The sequence below is a fragment of the Trichoplax adhaerens genome, genomic scaffold (genome assembly GCF_000150275.1).
Source record: "Trichoplax adhaerens TRIADscaffold_1 genomic scaffold, whole genome shotgun sequence".
In the NCBI taxonomy this organism is placed as follows: Eukaryota; Metazoa; Placozoa; class Uniplacotomia; order Trichoplacea; family Trichoplacidae; genus Trichoplax; species Trichoplax adhaerens.
Genome location: NW_002060943.1, coordinates 6,277,153 through 6,301,588, shown reverse-complemented (window position 1 = coordinate 6,301,588; position 24,436 = coordinate 6,277,153). Strand labels below are relative to the sequence as shown.

Genomic DNA, 24,436 nt, shown 5'->3' with positions numbered 1-24,436 from the left:
ACTATCTCAAAGAATGCCTCTGTAGGGTGCCTTTACAGTTTTTGGGGGGCACTCGCTAAGAGCACGAACTAGTAGTCGATAGTAAGGGCAATATCGGACGAGTGTAGAATACTGCCGTGACGATTGGCTACCCTAAGTCTGGATACGATTTTACTACAACACATTCGTCCTAAATAAAGAATCGACCTAATCGCTTTAAAACATGTACCGATAGTCTTTGTCGCGTATTATCCTACTTCATTAATTAATTAATTTATAAATTCATCAGTAGAAATCACTCTTCATGATTGGTGTAGAAGGATACAATTAGACTCATTCTACGCGACGATCATGACAATAATAACTACCAAACGTATCCTTCAGCTCTATGGGCCACTTTGCTTTTAAAGTACTCTGTATGTTGTACATCAAACGACAGCTGAAGTTGATGAAAAATAAAACAGAATCCATCTTGACGTCTCCCCTTACACCAAAAAGGAACGGTGGATACAATTGCTTTTAAAGTACTCATACTGCATGTTGTACATCAAACGACAGTTAAAGTTGATCAAAAATAAAACAGAATCCACCTTGACGCCTGCTGTTACACGGAGAAAGAATTGTAGATACTAGTCAATAAAATCAAATCAATTCTAAATGACAATTATCCTCCATGACGTAATTTATCACTAGCAACTTGGCTATTGGTGTTGTGTTGATACTTTATAAATTAATGAAGATTTCAAGATTGAATTATCTTATAACTCTCCACTGTTGTGTCAATGCACATCATCACAAGGGCAGAAATGCATCATGATGCTAATTGTAATGTCTCAATCCAATTAGAATAGCTCTTTCAATCAATGGACTCTCGTATGGGCCCCATATAGGCCACCAAATTAGGATAATAAGATTTGAAAGAGCCATTTTGAAATTGATTCAGCTTCAGAAATAGAAGAGTCGGCTGTTATTCAGCTACTTGCCATGCCACTGTTGACAAGGTACTGTACTATACTAGACCGAGAGTTGCATACGGTATAACTTACATGATAGGATTGCAGTATTCACTAGTCCAATCTTGTAGTAAGGACGGTAGTCTACATTGCTTCCAATAGCAATTTCGATGACGGCTCTTCTCTTTCCCTATCATGATTGTTACAACTATCCATTTTATTCGCCATTAAATGCGATTAGAATTGGTTTTACAACCTTATAAATTATCGTTCCTGTTCAAGTAAGTTAATAGAAAGGTCTTATTGATGGCATGTATCTTATACATAGTAAAGTATGAAATGCGATAGAGATCATTAGATAAATCGATCATGAAGTGACGATTACTACTCGCACATTGGCCAGTTTTAATCGACATTTTACTGTTGTCAGTTTTTGCTTTTGGTAACCGATGTAGCAGTGGCTACCGCTGATAACTTAATTCCATGTACATTAGTAATCATTACATCACTGTATCAATACGACTAGTCCAATATAAAATCCTCAATGAACGCCCTAATGGTGTTGTTAGCGATCGATCAGGCCTTCCCGATATTATATTATCATCACGACATCGATAAATTGCGCTATAGAAATCTGGGTCCCTTCCGTCATTCATGCCTTGCAATAATAATTATAATTTGTTCGAACTAAAGAAGCTTTTAAAATCGATCAAACGATTGCTATAGCGATAGTATGTAATTTAAATTAAGACTGAATCATAAACTTCCAGAACCTAGTTGCAGGACTCTGGCACGCACTCACTTAATGTACTAGTGTACGTTATACTGGATCTCTTTTCTTAGAGCGGAAAATGATATGGATTACTGGACCTTGAAGCATCTTCTACGTTGTAGTGGGCACCATTTTTTAAATAGAAACGCCTTAAAATTTCTATATAGGTCCTAAATTATTAAACTACTGTACAGTATCAATGTTAAATTGTTGCTATTCTCTATTGCATTGACACGAAGACAGTTCAGTCCATTAATCGCAAATGACTACTGTGCTTTGAACAACTTTGTTTTAATTTATTAAGTATCAGCAGTAACAAGGCTAAAATCAATTTTTTTTCCATGAATCTATCAACATGGCAACACCGCATCGCATCCAATCTTAGACCTTTGAAGAGCAAACAGTCATGAGGTATGTTACCGCATATTCTGTATAAAAATGTCTCTTTATCATGCACTACTATATCTTATGCCAATTACTTAGGTTATTGTAGCGTTCACATAAAACTGTCTAAATAGTAGTTCTTTGCACATACCGCATAACTTTAAAATATAATCTACGCTTAGATCAGTACTATCGTGTAATCTCTTCTACTTATCTTCAATATTCGTAGTTCCATATTGAATATTAAGATACTATCATGATCAAAGCCGATATTCGTATATATTGCATTGTATAACTGCATCATATTCCCTCATTCAATGTTATGTCTATGGCAATTTAGTAAAGTTTACGAAGGATCCTTGTTAAAATACACCAACGTGGTAAAAGGGTGGCAAAATAGATGGTTCGTTTTGGATTTCCAAAAGGGTACCCTAACCTATTTCCTGGTAAGTGTTTATGGATATTGATAGCATATTATACACCCGTATTCTTATTGCATGATGTGAGTCGGGTATCTAATCCATTACGGAAATATAGAATTGCTGTAGAAACTGGTACATACGCACAACAGACATTAGTATTCTCTACTGACACTGAAAAAATCAATTTTACAGTATTACCTTTTCACGATAGGCGATAAATTTAAATTAGTAGTGATCCATCCCCAATAATTTTAACAGCATCACTTAGTAATAGCCTCCTTAGGCCGGTTTCAACGAAAACTGTATACGAGTATGCACTTAATATTTGCATTATTTCCTACAGCACCTACTGAATTATGGCTACTATTACTTTAGGGTAGAGAGCACAAAATGTTCGATTCCCATCTAGTTCACACTGTTAGGATTGGCAGTTTACTGTCTTGCAATAGACTCCATCCTACCAAGTACCCTTAATTAATATTATTTACCGAGTTATCCTAAATTACCGTATACCTAAAGTGTGTACTATTTTCGAGAAATAACTCAAACGACTGCAAGACAGTCTAGGAGAATTCAAATACCGTCAAAATGTACTGGAATTAAGGCTAGTGATTTCATCATTTATTCTTCTTTATGATTCTTAGACAGAAGATAAAAGAAAGCAAAACAATCCCCGTGGATCCTTACCTTTATCGGTAAGTATCTCAGTTTATATTATTACACTAGTGTGAGATCTTTTGGACCGGTTTTAGGGTATAGTAGTACTTAATAAGCTGAACAGTGGTGCATTTTTGTTTTATAACATATAAGAATACTCCTTCTGTGCTGGCATTTTAATATGCTGTAGAATAGATAGAACCATCATTAATGTGGATGCAATTTTATGGTATTCACGCTAAATTCTTCCAACTTTCTGTCTATGATATGATATAATGCTTTTAGGGCGCTTTAATTTCTCCTAGTGATGAAGATTCTCAATCATTTGGTATTCACGCTTCAACGGCAGAAGTTTACAAAATTAAAGGTGAGCTTGCTGTCTACAGTAACACTCTGTACTTAGCTACTGGATTTTCATGCTTACATCTATTACCTGGTTCACTGCATCAAGTAGTAGGTAGCCTAATGATAACTATAAATTAAAGATAAAAGAGAGCGTTAAGCTGTAAAAGCTTATCTATTATATTAGGATATATAATTGCAATGTCTTTCATTTTAGCTCATTACGATAGACATAAGCAGTTATGCGTTCATGTATTGCTAATGTTTAGCACACTTTACGTCCAAAGTAAGGCGAAAGCAGACTATCCTTAAAAACTGAATACTATCCGTTATCTCAAATAAGAGTTATTATTACATCTGCTGATGTAATAATAAGACAGAAACAGACTACTCTTAGCAAGCCAATATTAAATATTTTCTTAAATAATAATTACTATTGCAGCTGCTGATGCTAAAAGCCGTCAGGCTTGGATCTTACGTCTTAGGAAGTGTGCTGAGCATCATACAAAGAAAATTGCTCTGGTATTATTATAATTAACAATTCGTGCTATTGTATCCTTCTCTGAAATGATAATCCAATTCTTTGCCTTTCTACAAGCCTCATCTTTCTACTACGAATGCACCCACACCTGCACGAAAATCAGTAGTACCACAAGTCCCTACAAGACCACCACCACCATCTCCAAACGAACCTCCAAATGTGCAAGCTCCACATGTAGCAGCAGCTAGTAATAATACACGCCAAATAAATAGTCATTCCGATAATCAGAATGTGACGCAACCTCAAACTATTGGCAGTCGTATTACATCTCTTATGAGCTACACACCAAGTTTCAGATCGAAAGAGCGGCCACCTTTTGCAACGAGACGTTCATCGACAGGCGGAAGCACCGCTTTAGACGCAAAATTGAAAAAACTTTTAAGCAATGCTGAAGTGCACTGTTTAAATTTTCGGGAACGCCTTGAGGTTAATTTCGACAATCTCAGTAATTGTATACTATACTTAAATGTTGTCTATAAAGTATATCTATTATAATATATAGAGATGCCCGTTAAGTGGAGGAGCACTAAACATTGTTGATGATATCGTGTTGCTCTTAAATGCTACTTCAGCAGCTACGATTGACGTTCTTAGCGATTGTGCCAAACTTTTACAACAACGAGTTGCTGAAGTAAGTAAAGTAAATTAATTTAAGTTACTTTCACTGAATAGCCAAACTCTAATATTTAAGTTATGATTGCTTAATATTACTCTAAAATTAGCAACAACATATGGCTGGTCTGCCCGCCGGTAATACCATTAAATGGTATACTCCACAACGTAATCCATCTGACAATCAGAAGGATGCTAAGGCTGCAAACATTTCGATCAAAACGTCTGCGGTCAATCCACAAGCTAAAAAGGAATTATTCTCTGATGAAATGAAGGTGTCTTCAGAAACTAAAGAATCCTCAATACACACCATTCCAGCCGACCAAAATACTGCTAATAATATAAATGTATCAAATACTACTAAATCAGTATTGAATAATGCAGAAAATCCGAGGACAAGAAAAGATTCAAGTCAAATATCCGAAGAATCAGATAATGAAGTATTATTTGAAATGGCAAATGAGTCACAGGAAAACCAAGGAGTCATTGCTGCCTCAGGTAGAGTAAATTACTAAATGTTGATTAATACTATAGTAATGTCAGTGTAGATGTGCGTGGAGTGCATAAAAAAGTCATTACACTATCTGTGTACTATTTTATTTAGATAAAAGCAGTAACATTCAATTTGGAGCTGTTATCGACCTGCAGTCACAACAGGGATCACAACTAATATCGAATACAGATATCGATGAGACACTGGATCTAGGTCAGTGACAACTAAATAGACACGTAATCGTTTTGCTTAAAGACTGATAAAATATATTATGATTATTATTTCATTCAATGTTATCATATTTTTCTTAATAAATTTTAGATGATATTTATGGTGACGATGCGGACGAAAGTAGTGATACTGGTGAAGAGCATAAAAGCGTAATAATGCATTTACTAGGACAACTTAAGCTTGGAATGGATTTGACAAAGGTTAAGCAAGAGTACTTATACCTAATTTATCTCCTATAGTTATTAATGAGATGCTGTAATTGTTATCACTGGACTAAGTGTGTAGATATACCTAATTGTAACTACATTTACTGTTTTTACTTAAAAATTTTGATATTTCTCGGTACTTTCAGGTTACTTTGCCAACATTTATTCTAGAAAGGAGATCATTACTGGAAATGTATGCCGATTTCTTTGCCCATCCTGATCTTTTTCTTCGCATTGTGGATGGATTAACGCCGAAGGAAAGAATGCTTTACGTAATAGAATGGTACTTGACGTCATTTCACTCAGGAAGAAAGGGATCAGTAGCGAAAAAGCCTTACAATCCTATAATTGGGGAAACTTTTCACTGCTCTTGGAACTTAAACAACGTACAAAACGATCTAGGAGGACCACCGCAAACCGGTGATTTGTCCTTCGTGGCTGAACAAGTTTCCCATCATCCTCCCGGTAAGAAGAAAAATCATTTGATATCATACCAGAAAATTTCGAATCAGTATCTTCTAGTATGACAGCTGCTACTGTTTAATTTTCCGTATTTTACGCCTGTATTAAGTATCCGGATTTTATGCCGAATGTGAGAGTAAGCGTATGTGCCTCAATGCACACATTTGGACTAAATCCAAGTTTCAAGGGATATCAATAGGGGTTGCGAATGTAGGTGAAGCTGTACTTAGTCTCATAGATTTTGGAGAAGATTACGTTTTTACATTACCGAGCGCATATTGCAGGTGAAGTTGCTGTAGTTGATTAGCAGTCAAGTAATACATTTTGGATAACTATGTGTCAATACTATAACTAATTATACCTGTATGTTCTTCGTAGATCAATTTTAACGGTGCCTTGGGTTGAACTCGGTGGCAAAGTAACAGTGGAATGTGCTGCAACTAATTATTCAGCTGCACTTACGTTTCATACAAAGGTAGTGCGGCATTATTACTGTAATTAATTTTTAAATTGCAATCTCATAGTTTCGCTTTATTTCCATATGTAGCCGTTCTATGGAGGAAAGATAAATCGAATATCAGGAGATATTAAGTGAGTAAGATTGAGCCATAGACAGTGAATTAACATTGGTATTGAATAAAATAACATTATAGAACTGATTTGTGATACAGGCATCCTTCAGGACAGATTATGTATCGGATCAATGGAGAATGGAATGGCACCATGGAAATCACTGATACGGCTGAAGTATGATTGAGACTGTATTTGTTAAGAGATTTAGGGATTAAGCTCTTCAAAACTGTATGAATAAAGCAATAAATTTCGACGATGCTAACAAATCACCCAATTTTATATTATAGGTCAATAAAGTGATAAATACTAAAGCATTACCTGTAGTTAGTAAAATTGTTCAGCCACTGCGATCTCAAGGAGAATTTGAGTCCCGACGTTTATGGAGACATGTTACCAAGGCTCTAAAAAATAAAGATGTAGACAGTGCAACGAAATATAAGAGGACTGTTAGTCATGCTATACAATTTTATGTTAACCAAACGACTTTTTTTAACTTCAATTGTCTATAAGCGTAAACTTCTCTTACTAGCAATCGTTTTATTTTTAACGTGTAAATTTTTAAACAGCTCGAGGATCGTCAGCGAAGTGAGGCTCGGCAGCGAAAAGAGGAAAATAAAGAATGGGAAACAAAGGTAGCGAATACTACTATATGCCTCTTTGGTCGTTTTGAGTCGATTTCGATAACAGTACAAATAAATTATTTTGATAGTGAAATAATTATAATACTTGTTGACTTTAGTATTTCCAAAAGCGTGGGGATGGATGGCTATATAGCAATAATCTAAAATCCCGCGAGGAAAACCTTATTTGAAAAGTCAACACGTCATCATATTTACATTTTTCCGAAAGATATTTACTGTAACGATGATATGGAAATTTTTTATTGCGTCAAGCTTGTAAAATAGTAATTGCCTTATGTAATGGCACTGGGCAACTGCAATAAAGCAATTGCCCTGGCTATGAGTAAAAGTGTCGACTTGATGTACAGTACGAAATATGAAGTGAATGATGGTTTATTCATTTAATTTCTAAAATTAACCGGTCTACATTGAAAGTATTCAACTCTAGTATAGATACCTTTCGTAATAATAGATTAAAGCCCTATTTTTAGGCTAAACCATTTGGTGAAGACGATCTCAGAATAACTAAAGATCATTCTTACAAAGCGTCTGGTTTTATGTCCTACTTTTTGGTGATGAATAGGAAAATAGTCATTGTTAGAATTTATGGTCCATATTAATCGATATGATTACATAATATTTCCTGTTTTCTGGTCTTTATACAGTATTTTATCAGCGCAATATTCAAAGTTTTTGAATTAATATTAGACATAGAATTTAATCTTTCTACAACAATTTTATAGTATAATGTAAGTTCAAATTGTTGAAGCTAATTTTTAGAATGAAACGATTTTCGCTACAATCAACTTATTTGGAGAAAAGTTGTTGCTGTATAGCGTTACACCGACATTTACTGTTCATAAATGCAAAGAGTATTCGTGACTGAACTCTGCCACTATCCATAATCGAAGTTTTTCTCATTGACTGATGTAAGAAATAAAATGATTAGTTTCCTTCCATAGCTGTTGCAGTAATTATTGTGGGCACTAGGCGTAATAATACTCATGATATGACAGTACTAATCAATCAACTTACAATTGCCGTACGCATTTTACTAGTAAAGTGAAGGTTTATGGAAACTATCATCGTATAGTTTGTACCTTTAGAATTATCTGAGCTACTTATGATGATTATACTAAATTTGCATATTATATCTAGATCAATGCAAGGTAGAGAAGTTGAAAATGTAAAGTTTTGAATTCTAGTTGAATACCGCGTTATGCTGTATTCTCTTGAGGTTAGCATTCATGTAGGCAATTTGCAGGTCGTCAATTCGATAACAAAATTATAAGCATATAATCATATGTAGAACTCCTATAACATTCTACACGTATGGCCAATTTTTAATATGCCTGCATTTATTCTCGGCTGCGCATGTTGTATTTTCACTCTAAGAGTATGCTATTATTGCACAAGGCATATTTTTACTGTTATTACAAAAAATTCCAATAATTATATATATAATATTGGGTATCGATAACCGTCTGTTAATACACTATTTGATGGACCGTCGACAGCATGAAATTACCGCATAACCGCTCTACAGTATGTAGTGATAGTCATTGGCAGCGACTGCAACGCTATGAAAGATATACAGTATGTCTAAAATTGACTTTACTTAGAATGTATTGATGAATTTATGATAGTAACAAATAATTTCAGAATGATTAAAAGCACGTATAGCATAGCCAATACACTATAGAATAGGTACAACAGTACTGTCTATCTTGGGTATATTCTTTGGATAATGTGTATTGAAGTTAGGCATTTACGTCGATTTTACTTGCTTAGCACGATTGGATCTCCGAATTATCAAATAACTAAAATAGATCACAATGATGGAGTTGCAAGCTATTACTACAAATAAAACTCCTAAAGTAGATGAAAATGTCGGTTTAATAAGACGAATAACATGTTGTCGCTGTTGGATATCGTTTAAAATTCCATCCAATTGATAACGATGTCCAACACATACAAAAATATGAAACCAATGATGGCTCTGACCACATATATCAAAGGAAGTAGGCCAAACGCATTCTGGAAATTTACTTGTCATGAAGATAGCGACCAATATAGCCATTACAAATTGCATGGTATGATAGTAATCGGATGTTAAACGACATTGATGATGATGACATGAAAAAATCCTATAAGCCAGCATTGAGTTGACGTATACCCATTGCAATGCGAAAGCCAGTGTTCGGTATATGTAAGGTCGTGAAGTATGGGCATATAATCGAGAAATACACGATGTTAAACAACAACAAATAGCCATCATACTGGAAAGAGTAATATACCAATCCATGGTGAAAAAGGTGACTGGACGAAGATAATAGAAATAAGCAATAGCACATGTAAATGAATACAAGCTAATGCTGGCATAATCGAGAAAGAAACAAATATGTCGTGCACTTTCCGACATACAGTTCAAGGCATGGGCAATACAACTAAAGAGTGGATAGCTACTACCCACGATATAGCATAGTAAAGGCCAGTAGAAAGGATCCTCTACAAGCTGATATTGCTGATCGATAGTATAGAAACGTATTAGAAAGTAGAGAAAAGGGATCATATGAGTCCAAAAATTCACTGTCTCGTTATTCATCTGCAACATGCTCTTGATGCATTGTATGACTGTCAAGCCAGGTTTCCTGTATCCTCGGATAATGTGGTCATCACGAAAGATGGCTGGAATCTGATCAGCATCTAATAATTGATTTTGGGCAGCCATTTTACTCCTTAATCGCCTTGATTGGATTGATTACTGAAGTAGTTGGTACGAGCAACTTGCAGTTGTGATTCATAAGGGTTGAAGTTGTGTCGAGTCAACTTGCAGTCAGTTGTGATTCACAAGGGTTGAAGTTGTGTCGAGTCAGCTTGCACTTGTGATTGATAAGGTTGAAGTTGTGTCGAGTCGACTTGCAGTCAGTTGTGATTCACAAGGGTTGAAGTTGTGTCGAGTCAGCTTGCACTTGTGATTCACAAGGGTTGAAGTTGTGTCGAGTCAACTTGCAGTTGTGATTCACAAGGGTTGAAGTTGTGTCGAGTCAACTTGCAGTTGTGATTCACAAGGGTTGAAGTTGTGTCGAGTCAACTTGTAGTTGTGATTCACAAGGGTTGAAGTTGTGTCGAGTCAACTTGTAGTTGTGATTCACAAGGGTTGAAGTTGTGTCGAGTCAACTTGTAGTTGTGATTCACAAGGGTTGAAGTTGTGTCGAGTCGACTTGTAGTTGTGATTCACAAGGGTTGAAGTTGTGTCGAGTCGACTTGTAGTTGTGATTCACAAGGGTTGAAGTTGTGTCGAGTCAACTTGCAGTCAGTTGTGATTCACAAGGGTTGAAGTTGTGTCGAGTCAACTTGCAGTTGTGATTCGCAAGGGTTGAAGTTGTGTCGAGTCAACTCGCAGTCAGTTGTGATTCAGAAGGGTTGAAGTTGTATAGAGTCATCTTGCAGTTGTGATTCACAAGGGTTGAAGTTGTGTCGAGTCAATTTACAGCTGTGATTCACAAGGGTTGAAGTTGTGTTGAGTCATACGACTTTGACGGTCACCACGGAACGTAGGTGGTGCAGTGAAGGCAGAGATGACGACACCGCTTGTACTGTACTGTATGATACAACCGGTATGGTGGCGGTGAAATTCTAGCTGGACAGTGTCAGTCAGTAATAGTACACTTCAGATTGCTATTGCGTCTTTGCGCTAATTCAATAATACAGAAAGTTACTACGCTACAATTTGTTATTGTCACGCTACAGAATCATACTTGTGATTGAATATTTATAGTATTCTACAAATGCTGGTTGAGAGTAGTAAGAGCCTTGAATACGGTTGTTAGTATGAACTCTAGTGTACTGTTGATAGCAATTCACAACACGGTACCCTTTTTAACATGAACCCTCAAAGTGGACCACTTGATATAAAACGTTCTTTTACTGCAACGAAAACTATCTAAAGTCAAGAACTGGTCCATAGTGTAGTACAGTGTACTGTACAGTACATTGTACAGTATCTGACTACAGTACATTCACTGTACAGTACAGTACAGTACTGTACACTGGACACTGGACAGTACCAGTAAACTGTGATGTACAGTACAGTGGACTACTGCAGTACTGTACTGTACAGTACAGTATCTGACTACTTCATACAGTACTGTACTGTACAGTGTACAGTACCGTTCAGTGTACAGTACATTCACTGTACAGTACTGGACGCTGGACGCTGGACAGTTTCAAAATTTCGGACTCTACCTGAAACTAGCAAAAGTGAAGTGACGAGCGATCACAGACGAAGATCGACAGCGCATTCAGCGATCATTAGTCAATGGATGATCTTGAAACCAATTTCTGGATTCCATTGAGATTATAAGGTATATATCATACAGCTATCGATGAAAGATGGATGATTCTTAATAGCTAAAATTGACTTGGATGAGTCAAATGATGGCTTGTAATATACTGTACTCTAGTTCGTCGATCAACTGCTATTAGCGATCGATTTGATGGCCAAGCCCACTGTATCTACTGTATTGGCAACTTTTAGTTTTGATGATTACTTTTAGGTACTAGACTGTTCAAGTTGCAAACGAAGATACGTATTGCAAGAATATTTCAAGTTGTCATCAATTTCATCTTCTACAAGATATATTGGCTCCCCCATTATAGAATTGATATCCATGTTTGGTTGTGTTGTTACTGGCAGATTGGTATGTTGAATAAATTGTAGGTAGTAAATTATTCTGGAATATTCTAGGCCAATGAGTAGACAACGACACTCTTTTTAATGGCATACTGTGCTTGCAGGCCACTATGGCTCAATTTGTCTATAATGTCTAAAAATGGAACAAAATAGGTTAAGCTAATAATACAGACCTCTTAGTACGGATCTTGTACAGTTTGGGGTGATACAATCGAAAATATTCTAATCCTAAATCTTGGCTCTACTCCTTCCTTTACTCAACTGTATTGATCATTGTACAGTTCTGGACGCAAGACTGTCCAATAGAATAATTTTTCAGTCCTCTACTCAGCACGCCACATAGAGGCTTTGCAAGGATGTACTTAGAATTGCCTGGTACTGACTGATTAAGAAGAACACAATCAATTCACATCATCAGACTGCAGCAGCTGGTGATTTCGTTTAGACCAGTGTCAACTAGTTTACCAATAATTAGAATTGTATAATACACAAAGTTGAAAAGTCATGCTTAGACAATTCCCTATCATGCCATATTATACTGTCATTAATCCTTCCAAGTTGAAACATTGAAAGGTCGACGGGGCAAGTAATACGCCATGATATGAAATCGAATAAAAGGATATTTATCATGAAATATCATATGCCCTCAGCTTGATCCATTGATTGCTATACTGTACTCTACGATCCTATTTTGACCAATTGAGCGCTACAATAAGTGCTCACTTTACTAGCCTAATATGTATCAAACTTTTGCAACATATCTAGCTAATGTAGTACTGTACATTATAAAGATACAGTAGACTGGGAAAGCGTATTATTGCACTCTTAAAATTATTGCTTCTTTTCTGCGTCCAGATTCAGAGTGAACCCCGTCAAGTTAGCCAGACACATTTCGTTTTCGATATACCCAATGCAGATAATGTGAATCATGTAGTCATATTTTTATTGGGGACGATTCCATTGCCTGATGGCTTTGGCGCTTCCATATTCTTTTGTTGGCCATCACCTAATTCTGAGCCCGTATGGCAATTACTTGGCTACATCTCAAATCAGAAACCTAGTGCAATATTCCGAATTGCTAAAGCCAAAGATAATTCTCTTTCTAACCAGACTAATACATTTTCAGTACCTAATCAATTTATCAATAACAACATTGCTCAAATTGGATTGTCAATAGAGCGGTTGGATGAGTTAATGCAACAAACCCCTGTCAGTGGTGCTATGCCTTCCAATTTGGATTCTTTTGCTCAGTTCACCAATAAAATGTTGGAAAACTTTTGTAATTACGCTACCTCTTTTGCTGTTACACAAGCACAAATGATGCCTGGCTCTAACCATGCATATGTTCCTGTGGAAGTAGTACAAAGGTGGTTTGAAAATTTTCAAAAACGAATGGCCGCTAATCCAAATTTTTGGAAATCTTAACATAAAAGAAAAATTGATAATGATAGAGCCCAAGTCAAGATACAACAACAGCCGCCGAACCTGATCTATTATCAAAGTGAACAGCTACTAGCAATTTTTATAACTATTTTCAACTTGTCGTAGCATCGTCAAAAACTGCTAAAAATTTGTACATACTTATTTTACATACTCAACAATAAACAACTTGGAACACAAATCGGTTTAATGAAATCACTTCATATTAGTGACATTATAACGCAATAAAACATTTTGATGTACTTGTAATTGTACTAGCGAGTCAACTTTCAAATAAAATACCTCTCAGTTTTATATCCTTGCTATTTCGCTGTATAACATTAATCCAGTATCTTAGCTCTTTGTAAATGTGCGTATACTTAAACCCACTTAGCTTTTATTATTTTCAGTTAGCTTACAAAAATGTTGTAGCTTTACTATCACTAATTTAATTTTATGCTACTGCATTGATAAAGTCACTATTTTCGAACGGTCGTGTTATACGTACTTATCAGTTAACATGCTCTCCTAAAATTGATCATTTTAAATACAGTCTAATTTCAATAATGATCACCATCAGTCATAGAAGCTACTTTCTTCTTAACTATCAATAAAGTGATTTTATCTATTTAAGCAATCTATGTTCCTTACTTCAGTAAGATATTAAGTACTGTTTGAAATTTGAAAATGCTTGATATACCATATAGCTAATGGTATCAGACGACGAATGTCTTATTGGGTTTACCCTGCTATTAATGTATAATTTCGACAACACAACTACAACATTCGTATGATTTATACCGTACCATGAGCTTTATGCTACACGTAAACTTCTATTAAATGATATAAAGTAATTTCGATCTTGATGCTTCATGCAGATACTTGGGGAGCATGGTAATACCGTAACCATGGGATTAATTCTCTTATGATATGTGCTTTTACATTATATAGTACTTTGATCGCATAATAAAATCAATAATGGACTATCCATTAATTATTAACAGATCAGGTTTACAAAGCGACAAACTTGAATAGTGATAACATACTTGTAGGAACAAACTCCTTATTCACATCCCCAGTAATTGGATAAATTTATTTTGTGTGAATTCTTAATCTACAGCGAATTCTGGCCATTGCAGCAATGTACTACAAGAACAACAGCTCTTAGTAATTCTTGATCTTTACTATCCGATCAACAATGAATATATAATACGATATTGTAGTGCAGTGCGATATTGCCGATGAGTAATATAAAGGAGAAATAACACGCAACCTTTATTTGCAATAATTGAGTTAGAGCGTGCTACTGTGAAATTAAGAAATAATCTTTTAAAGAGAAAAATTCATGAATTCCTTCGCATCAATAAAACACATCTTCCTTTGAGCTTACTTTAACAGCAATCAAAAGCAAGTTAAAATTTTCACAAGAACTAAGAAACACCTTTAAAAAGCATGTTATCCCTATTATACCACACCAGTAAATGTACAATACCTTTTACAGGATTATTATAACTGAAAATACAAATTACAGGTCATGTCATAATAATATTATTATGTTGATCTAGTCATTCCAATAAAATCATGAATTTAAGATAGTTTGTAATTTGGATTTCATCTCACTGGGTGAAAATACTCCTACTTCCGTAATAATTCCAGTAATTAGTTCGGCTGGAGTTACGTCAAATGCTGGATTATACACATTTATACCAGATGGAGCGATTGGTATACCTTGAATTTCTGTTACTTCTTTATGAGAACGCTCTTCGATGACAATATCTTTGGAGTCATCTAAAACAATTGTTGTCGTTGGAGCAGCAATATAAAAAGGAATTTTATGATACTTCGCTGTGATAGCAAGCTGATAAGTTCCAATTTTATTAGCAGTATCACCATTTCCAAGTACCCGATCGGCTCCAACAACGACGGCTGAGATATCCTTCTTCTTCATAACTAGTGATGCCATGGAATCTGTTATAAGTGTTGCTGGTATACCGTCATGTACCAATTCAAAGGCTGTCAATCTAGAGCCTTGATTATAAGGTCTAGTTTCAGTGCAAAATACTCTGTCAATTGAATCCCGACCATATAGAGATCGTATTACGCCTAAAGCAGTGCCGTAGCCAGCAGTTGCGAGAGAACCTGTGTTACAATGAGTTAATACGTTTATCTTTTCCTTGCTAGGTACTTTCGCCAGGATTGCTTCAGCTCCATAGCTACCAATTCTCTTATTACTCTAAATATGTAGACATGGCATAAATGATCGATTCATTAGAGTGTATTTGTTCAAAATAGGCAATCTATAAATTGCTAAGGAATATCGACTAGCAAGAGCTTAGGATGCACCGTAGGCAATTAATTGCTACAAGAACAACTTTATATATATAAGAATCTTGCAAAAGCCAAAGGATAGTCATATACCTCAACATCTTTATGAAGCATCTCCTCGATGTGCCTTATAACTTCTATTTTAGCTACACCAACAGCTTCATCGCCCAAGATGATCAAATTGTCAATTAATTTGGTGATAAGATCGCAAGCCAGAAAAATATTTACCGCAGTAGGGCGCGCAGTCTTCAGATGCTCTAAGCTATCTCGTATAAATTTATCAAATTCATTCATTTCAGTAAATGATTTCGATCTCAACTCTACTGCCAGGCTTAACATTCCAACAATAGCAATGGCAGGTGCACCTCGTACCTTGAAAGAGTATCAGATAGATAATTCACATCATAACGTTGCTGATCTCATACATGTACGCAGATGGTGTAAATCTATCTTTAAATCTAGTAAAAGTGATCAAAGACTTTTTGATTAAGAATTGGCATAAATGGAGCCTATGCAAAGAAAATGGCATCCAGACTTTAGAGAATGTTTTAGTTAAAATATCAGCTATAAATTTTTTATGGTATGACAGTGAGCTATTCCAAAAAGTAATGTAGAATCAGGTCTAATGTAGATTGAATTTACCACTCTTCCTATCATAAGATTAATACCCGAATGTATACAGTACGTACTATCTAAATCGACAGACTAGCAGAACGTCTAGAATTCGGACTACCTATTACCGAATAAGATACTTCATATAATTTGAATTCATAATCTAATTTATTATGCATAATACATGAAACAAATTCGATTAGCAAGCAATTCAGTGCATCAAGAATTTACACAATTTTAATAATTTACTGGATGAAATGAAGATGAGACTTTTCATAACAATACCTAAAAATGCGATCTGATGATACATATATTTAAGAAGTGTATCAATGTATGTTACACAGGAAGTTATAACACGAAAGCGTTTACTCTAAAAGCATTGCACTTTACTTTATGAAAGTACATTACAGTACTAGGGAGTGCGCTATGGCACAATATCTACCGTAGTGATAAAAAAAATGAATGCTAATCTAGTGAATTCGTTAGAACATGAAGTAGAGCAGAATCAATTAAGACCGCTGACAAAACTTTATAACCTGTTTTTCAGTGCAGTTGCTAATTAGAAATTACTCGTGTACAAGCTTCCTACATAATATAGAAAAATGTGTATGTTGCAATAATGATATTATGCCAGGTATTGAAACTACCCAAACGTGTAATCTACTCTTTGTATTTTCTGATGCCTGTATAATTTTATATCCTGAAGGTAAGCCAAAAACTTAAATCTCAGCGTTCAGTAAAGGAGATGAAAATCACGTCATTAAATAAACTACTTTTTAATTATTTACTAAATCGGCCAATGATAATCTTGAACTGATTCAAAAAGGCATAAAGGAGTTTACCATCTCTCACAATGATATTATACATATTTAATCATTTTCAATGGGTCGTCATGAAATCAGGAAAAACTGACTTCATGTTCGGTATGATATAATTCGATTATTTAAATGATAGTTGATTTACTGTACACTAAAGTACGAGAAAAATTTATTTACAGGCAGAAGAAAGAAAATTCCAATTTTCGTCCAACTTAATATTGTAAATACTATAATTTCTTTGTTTAGATTACAGGCCTATTCTAGAGATGAGTACGACATACAAGTATACCATAGTAGGCTAGATGATAATAGTAGCCAAGTAAAAATTAATGAACAGTACAATGACAGAAAAGATTTTTATTAAATCTTCTCTATTATTCTCATTTTCGTAAGAATCAGCAAAAATCTTTATCAGAGTCTGCATGGATATTCATCCATTATTTCTAAAAGTGTTCATGTTATCGATGAGCTATCAAACTAAGATGATCATCTAAATCGACAGACGAGTATGCTTGCAGTAGATAATGAAATTAATCCGTCATTTAGAAATTTACTGATTTCATCCAAAACATGATCTAATTTTGTCAACAGTAACTCAACTGGATTGAGGTGCTTTGATTTAACGATTAATTTAAATTACAATATTATCTTGAAAGATCAAACTGTATCCCATAACGACACTTGAAGCTATAACTTGTTAACGATTAGAAAGTGATACGACAGTGGCTGTTAGAAAGCTGACTGCAATCAATGTGATCATTGATTTCATGGTTGATTTGCTTGTCCAACAAATCGTATACCAGCATTGCATACAGTACAGAAAGAGTAGTCGTATTTTATCAGTTTTGGCTTTTTTGTCCTATTAAGTACAGTAGGTAAAATCGGACAATCGATCATTGAACGTGTCCAATATAAAAGCTGTTACAAATTAAATCAGTTCCAATGATAGGCATCATCAAGTACAGCAGTTAAAATGACAATGATCATAACCACTACACTTCTTCTTTCGCTTATTAGAATATTGATGTATGATTAATTCAAGAAATTAACCTTTCTACAAGCTGACTGATTTGCCAATCTTGTTGACAGTATCAATAAGTCTTGTCAATAAAATCAATTGATGATCACCTTTGTTCGTAGAAATGAGTGAAAACCCCGATTAATATGGGTGGTGTTGTTATGAAACAAATGCTGCTATTGCAGCCAAGTAAATCACTGATAGCAAAATTACTCTATTTGTCTATTATCCATTCCCTTCATTTCGTATCCATAGACAAAAATCCACGATCACTCATGTAGCTTACCTTCATCTGGCGAATTGCTTGCCAGCCATCTTCAATTCCTTCAACATTTTCATACACATATTCTGATGGCAATAACAGCTGATTTAATATTTTCAACTGACCATGATCGTGATCGTAGCGGATAGCTTCAAGCGATTGTTGCTCAGTCATGCCTTTGCAATGGTTCAATATTAATTTAGCCTAATTGATTTTGTGCAATAATGAATTAATAGCTGGTTAGCAACCCCTTGAATCATCAACAACGAAGTCAAAGCGGATCAGTTTCTACTTCGATTTGATCTGCAGGTGCAAATTGATATTAGCAATTCCTCCTGGTTATCCTGACTCGAAAGCACTCAAGAGGTAAAGTACGCTAACATACCATAGTAGATAAGTTAATTGACTGACTAGAATTGGACTAGCTTCGTTTCGTATTGTGCTTATTCAAGCCATAGCTATGGAAGGAAATCGATGATGGTCGTCAATCTTTATAGTCTTGTAGCGAGGTTTGCGACACTAGACCTGACAGGTAGATCGAGTTGAGAGAGGATTGGCATTTTACAGGATTTCTATAGCACACGTTGGAGAACATGGGTACATCACTAGGATACAGTATAACGGCTAGCGCAGTCAGTATACTTTACTAGCGTATATTGGACCATCGACTACTAGATAGCAGAATAGGACAAGAGTGCAGGCAAAAATAGACTTTTAGAAATATGCCCAGTAGTGCAACTGGATTATGCATATTTCTAGAAGTCTCTAGTAGAGTTTTAGAGTATAGAAGTGTTCTGCATCGTACTGAGAAGTCGCTCCGAACTTCGGCTAGCTATAATCCTAGCACGGTACCAATACGACTCTGATTGATAATTTAGGATGGATTGCAAACACGATTCGACTTTGAAACTTCGGTGGCCTACAACTTGCAGTATATCACTGCTTTTATTCTAAAACATCGATTTCATATTTATACATTTGACTTTTAGTGGTAGCAAAACATGCAATCTTGTCGCAGTTATAACAATATTTAATTATACAGTAGAGGAAAGTGCATCAACATAGTATTTACGAATATTCTATATGTTCAATATTCAATGCAGTCGTATCATGGAGATCATGTTTAAAGTGATATAAATTATAATTTATATGAGCAATCGGCATATGTCGTTGATAAACTGGCTACGCATTAATCATTCGATTGTTAAAGTAAATGTATTCCAGAGGGAGAGATATACAGTTATTATTAGGATGATACCGTGAAGGCGGCTATAACTTGTATAAATTGGCCATTAATAATTAATTATCATAATTGTAGTTTGCTCTTAGTTACTGTACACGTATAGACGCGTATTATGTGCTGGTATTAAATATTATATATTGATTATTTCTATTTATTACGATGCTCCTCCACAGGTAGCATTGATAGAAATAGACCTATCGAATAATATCGGATAGTCTACTGGATCTAGGATGGCAAAGTACTGTATTGCGTATGCTGTGCTGTCAATTCTAGTAATCCACGATCAATTCATCTTAGTCCATTGCTAAATTACTTTTCGATGAATTAATTTATAGTACTTTAGAGAAAATTTAAATGTACGGTACGTAAGGTAAATTTATACGTGTATAAATAAACTTAAAGTTTGCCATTTATACACAGTTATAGTTCTTGCTTAGGGAGTTGTTGGCCACGTGATAGTATTCCTTATTAATTAATTATATTATACATATATATTACGGGTATATACTGTGTTATATACTGTATTATTATTCTAATTTTGACACAACAAAATTAATGCATAATTTAATAGTACATCATCAAGTCCCTTCATCGTAAATACGTTGATTATTCTATTTTTACACTTCAATAAATTAGAATAAAGTCTTGAAAGATGTCGGTTGACGAATTGAAAAAGGTAGCTATACAAGCTATCGATGAGAGAGATGGCCAATTATTCGATATAAACCAACAACTTCATAAAAATCCGGAGTTACTATTCGAGGAGCACAAAGCACATGATTTGTTAACAAATTATCTAGAAAAAGAAGGTTTTCAAGTTGATCGCGGCCACGTTATACCAACTGCATTTCGTGCTACATTTGCTCGTGGGAAAGGACCCAAAATGTGTATTATTTGTGAATATGATGCCTTACCTGAAATAGGACATGCATGTGGTCATAATTTGATTGCTGAAGCAGGAATAGGAGCTGCAGTGGGTATTAAAGCCGCGATAGAATCGAGCCAAAACGATTTAGGACAAGTGGTGGTTTACGGAACACCAGCTGAAGAGGGCGGTGGAGGCAAGATTACTATGATAAAAGAAGGCTGTTTCGATGATATTGATGTTGCTATGATGGTACATCCATGCACATATGAAGCTGGTTTTGCTAATGTGCTTGCACATATGAGCCTAACGATTACATACGAAGGACAAAATGCTCATGCATCGGCTTATCCGTGGGAAGGTATCAATGCATTGGATGCAGCTGTACAGGCTTACGTCAATATTTCGACAATGCGTCAACAGTTCAAACCATCATGGCGTATTCATGGGATTATTGCCGATGGAGGTGTCAAACCTAATATCATTCCCTCTAAGACAGTACTAGAATATGGCATAAGAGCGCCTACTGATGCTGAAATACAAGAATTAAGACGTAAATGTGAACATTGCTTTCAGAGTGCCGCCGAAGCTACTGGGTGTAGTGTCCAGATTGTTTTCAACGATATCTGTGGCGATTATTATGCCCCACTATTAAATAATCTACAACTTGTTGAAATGTACGAAAGAAATGCTGAAAGTTTTGGCATGAAATTTCCAACCCTAAGTGACCAAAAAACTCTTCCGGCTGCATCAACCGATATGGGTAACATTTCACGAGTTGTAGCTTCTATTCAGCCTTATTATACTATTGGCAGTAGTGGAGTAAATCACACAATCGAATTTGCTGAAGCATCCGCTAGTGAATTCGGTCATCGACAGACTATAATTGCAGCAAAATCCATGGCTATGACTTGCCTTGAAGTTATGACTAACCCAGAGCTATTAGTAAATATAAAATCGGAATTTCATTCCAATTCTAAGAGTTAATTGTCGTATCTATTGCCCATTACAATTGTTATGTTATTAGATCATAAATAAAATCATCGATAACCTATCAGCAGTGAATGCCTGTAGTTAATAAGGATTAAATAATTTTTCTATCATATGAGTAGGTTCTACCATTCAATCGGTAGAAAGTAACATTCGATTGTTTTATCAAAGACACTATTTCTGATGACAACGATATGAGCGTAAAGGAAAAACAATATCAATATAATTTTCTCATGTTGATAACGAGCATACGTAGTATCTTATCAATTAAAATTTTGTACGTTTTACTTCTTTTAGCAATGGCAAAACTATTAAAGCCTACGCCAATAGATTGACTCTATATTATCTCGAAATTAATTTCTCTGTTTTTGTCAGTCATTGCTTATGATGTAGATATAATTAAAAATAAAATAGTAGAATAATTACGTGCTAAGAAATTTCGTTAAATCTAGAATTATTATTTGTTGATAAAGCCATTTTACCTACATTCTCTTGCATTATTTCATAGTAAAAGCTTTTTATCGCTTCAATGCAACGAATAAAATATCAAGAGATAGTGCCAAGAGTTATCGTCAACAAATGTGAACAATAGCTCGCAATAAGTTCGTACAAGTTAACTACAAGTTTTAAAAGTTCATAACACTGATAATAGTGCAATATGGAGTATTTTATATACTTGTACGAATATTCATTTTTAACCATTGTATAATATTATTATCAACTCATCATGCGCGCAAATATTGCAGATAATATAATTAGGCCTGACCTAAAGGCTATAAAATCTACTTCGAGAATAAACTGGAGATGTAGTGTTGCTAGCAATCGATATTACCACCCACAGAAAAAGAAAGCCTATCGCTTGCATTGTCTTAATTGTTTATCACGATAGTACTCGTTTTTCACCGAGTATATCTTGTTCTTCGACAATTTGTAACAGTTCTAAAAATAAATACTTGGCTAGTAAGCTGCATTAGTTAATTCGGATATTTTATATATATACTGAATTATCCATCAGTGCTTCTAGCTCCCATTTGAGATTCCTGCTGGGAATTATCATCGTATTGTTGAAGCTAGCCATACTACCATATCCCGACCGAAAATAATAAAATTAAATTTTGTGCCTTTTTATTCGAAATCAATTACATAACTTTAAATGCAGTTTTCCTAGATATTTTTAGTTACATGTACCGTCGCTGGTACGCATCGAACATGGTATTTGACATAGCCGAAGCTAGAGTTTATCCAACACTCTAATATCGATAATTCGGTATCTAATACAGCAATCATTTGCCAGAAACTTGTAGGATTTGTTGTACTGTAGTTGTCAACGTAATATCGATCGTAGTGGCAAAGATTTAGATTCTAATAAGCACAACAGTATCGTAGAGTTGCCTAATGCTTACAGATACTAAAACAATAGCATAGTCAGTGATTAGCTACGATTTATAGATGGATTTCCCAAATAATAATCTTTCTTCCGAGCGTCCGTTGTGGGGACTCGTCACAATTAGAAATACATTCATCTTAACAAATACAGTGTTAATGATTAACGCTTTTACTAAATTCTTCTTTAATTTGTCTTAAAATATCAGCATTCGTTAAAGCATCAAGAGTTGTCATTGCCATTGATTTAGCTGCAATTAGAGTCTGCTGATGCGCTTGTTCGGTGCATGTAGCATTTGTGAATTCAGGAGTATGGTTAGCAGCTTCGGTATCAATTTTGTATAAAGGATGAATGGACGGAACCTCCCATGAGACATTTCCCATATCAGTTGAACCTGATGGCAGATTGGCTTCCTCATCTAGCGGCAAAAATTTAATCCCTAAACTGGTAGCATTCTTTTTGTACAAGTGGACAAGATGAACATTATTCTTCAATGCAGCATAACAGTCTTCAATATTTTCTACGTCGTACTCAATTTTCACTTTGCATCCTGTTGCTTGTGCGGCACTATGGAAGCAGTTCTCACATTTTCCCTTCAATAGTTTCAATTCAGTAGCGCTAGGAGCTCTAATATAGTATATTAGCTGTGATTTAGAAGGAATTATGTTAGATTTAACGCCTCCGTTACTGATAACCCCATGAACACGCCATGATGGCTTAAATTGTTGACGCAATGTCGATATATTGACGTAAGCCTGTACGGCTGCATCCAGTGCATTAACACCTTCCCACGGGTAGCCCGATGCATGAGCATTTTTCCCTTCGTATGTTACTGTCATTTCCATCAGTGATAGTATAGAAACAAATCCTGCATCAAAGGGACATGGATGCACCATCATAGCAACATCAATATCATCAAAGCAACCTTCTTTTATCATTTTAATCTTGCCTCCACCACCTTCTTCTGCCGGTGTGCCATAAACTACAATGTGTCCTAGATCGTTTTGGCTTGATTCCATGGCAGCTTTAATACCGATGGCAGCTGCAATTCCTGCTTCAGCAATCAAATTATGACCGCAAGCATGCCCAATCTCAGGCAAAGCATCATACTCACAAAGAACGCACATCTTGGGTCCTTTTTTACCACGTGAAAATACAGCGCGAAATGCTGTTGGCATAAAATAGCCTCGATCAACTTGGAAACCTTCTTTTTCTAAGAAATTTGTTAATACATCATGTGCTTTGAATTCTTCGAAGCATAGTTCGGGATTTTTATGAATTTGTTGGTTTACATCGAATAATTGACGATCTTTGTCGTCGATGGCTTGTATCGCAATTTTTTTTAACTCTTCAATCGACATTTCGACAATAAAATATCTTATAGATGCAAGTGCCTTGAATTACTGATTCTTAACCTGACTGGGAAATTAGAATAAGCGTACGTAGTTAGTATTCTATGTACCATTAGATATAAAGAACATAAAATTCAAATTTCGTCTTTACAGCTAGTGTAGAATAAATAACATGGGGTCAGAGATGATTTTGATCTGACAAAAA

At 35.3% G+C, this 24,436-nt stretch overlaps 6 protein-coding genes across 6 annotated transcripts; 3 read left to right on the top strand and 3 right to left on the bottom strand.

Annotated features, from left to right (window-relative positions):
• Positions 1–2,405: 2,405 nt before the first annotated feature.
• On the top strand, positions 2,406–7,438 carry TRIADDRAFT_20121 (uncharacterized protein; the record flags this gene model as incomplete). The annotated part of the gene is made up of 16 exons (XM_002108698.1): positions 2,406–2,534; positions 3,155–3,205; positions 3,453–3,534; positions 3,952–4,031; positions 4,279–4,476; positions 4,553–4,681; positions 4,773–5,030; positions 5,527–5,586; positions 5,739–6,057; positions 6,164–6,338; positions 6,433–6,529; positions 6,602–6,645; positions 6,726–6,801; positions 6,915–7,073; positions 7,194–7,259; positions 7,367–7,438. The coding sequence occupies 16 exons, from the start codon at positions 2,406–2,408 to the stop codon at positions 7,436–7,438; spliced, it is 1,995 nt and encodes a 664-aa protein (XP_002108734.1).
• A 1,577-nt stretch (positions 7,439–9,015) lies between these two features.
• TRIADDRAFT_20060 (uncharacterized protein) lies at positions 9,016–9,978 on the bottom strand (the record flags this gene model as incomplete). Its single annotated transcript, XM_002107920.1, has 1 exon — positions 9,016–9,978. One exon carries the CDS (start codon positions 9,976–9,978, stop codon positions 9,016–9,018), a length of 963 nt encoding a protein of 320 aa, XP_002107956.1.
• A 1,942-nt stretch (positions 9,979–11,920) lies between these two features.
• TRIADDRAFT_19969 (uncharacterized protein) lies at positions 11,921–13,368 on the top strand (the record flags this gene model as incomplete). The annotated part of the gene is made up of 2 exons (XM_002108697.1): positions 11,921–11,950; positions 12,799–13,368. The coding sequence occupies 2 exons, from the start codon at positions 11,921–11,923 to the stop codon at positions 13,366–13,368; spliced, it is 600 nt and encodes a 199-aa protein (XP_002108733.1).
• Positions 13,369–14,941: 1,573 nt separating this feature from the next.
• Positions 14,942–18,571, bottom strand: TRIADDRAFT_19292 (uncharacterized protein; the record flags this gene model as incomplete). Its single annotated transcript, XM_002107919.1, has 3 exons — positions 14,942–15,595; positions 15,781–16,059; positions 18,422–18,571. The coding sequence occupies 3 exons, from the start codon at positions 18,569–18,571 to the stop codon at positions 14,942–14,944; spliced, it is 1,083 nt and encodes a 360-aa protein (XP_002107955.1).
• Positions 18,572–20,292: 1,721 nt separating this feature from the next.
• TRIADDRAFT_19407 (uncharacterized protein) lies at positions 20,293–21,492 on the top strand (the record flags this gene model as incomplete). Its single annotated transcript, XM_002108696.1, has 1 exon — positions 20,293–21,492. One exon carries the CDS (start codon positions 20,293–20,295, stop codon positions 21,490–21,492), a length of 1,200 nt encoding a protein of 399 aa, XP_002108732.1.
• A 1,542-nt stretch (positions 21,493–23,034) lies between these two features.
• Positions 23,035–24,240, bottom strand: TRIADDRAFT_18544 (uncharacterized protein; the record flags this gene model as incomplete). Its single annotated transcript, XM_002107918.1, has 1 exon — positions 23,035–24,240. One exon carries the CDS (start codon positions 24,238–24,240, stop codon positions 23,035–23,037), a length of 1,206 nt encoding a protein of 401 aa, XP_002107954.1.
• Between the last annotated feature and the right edge of the window lie 196 nt (positions 24,241–24,436).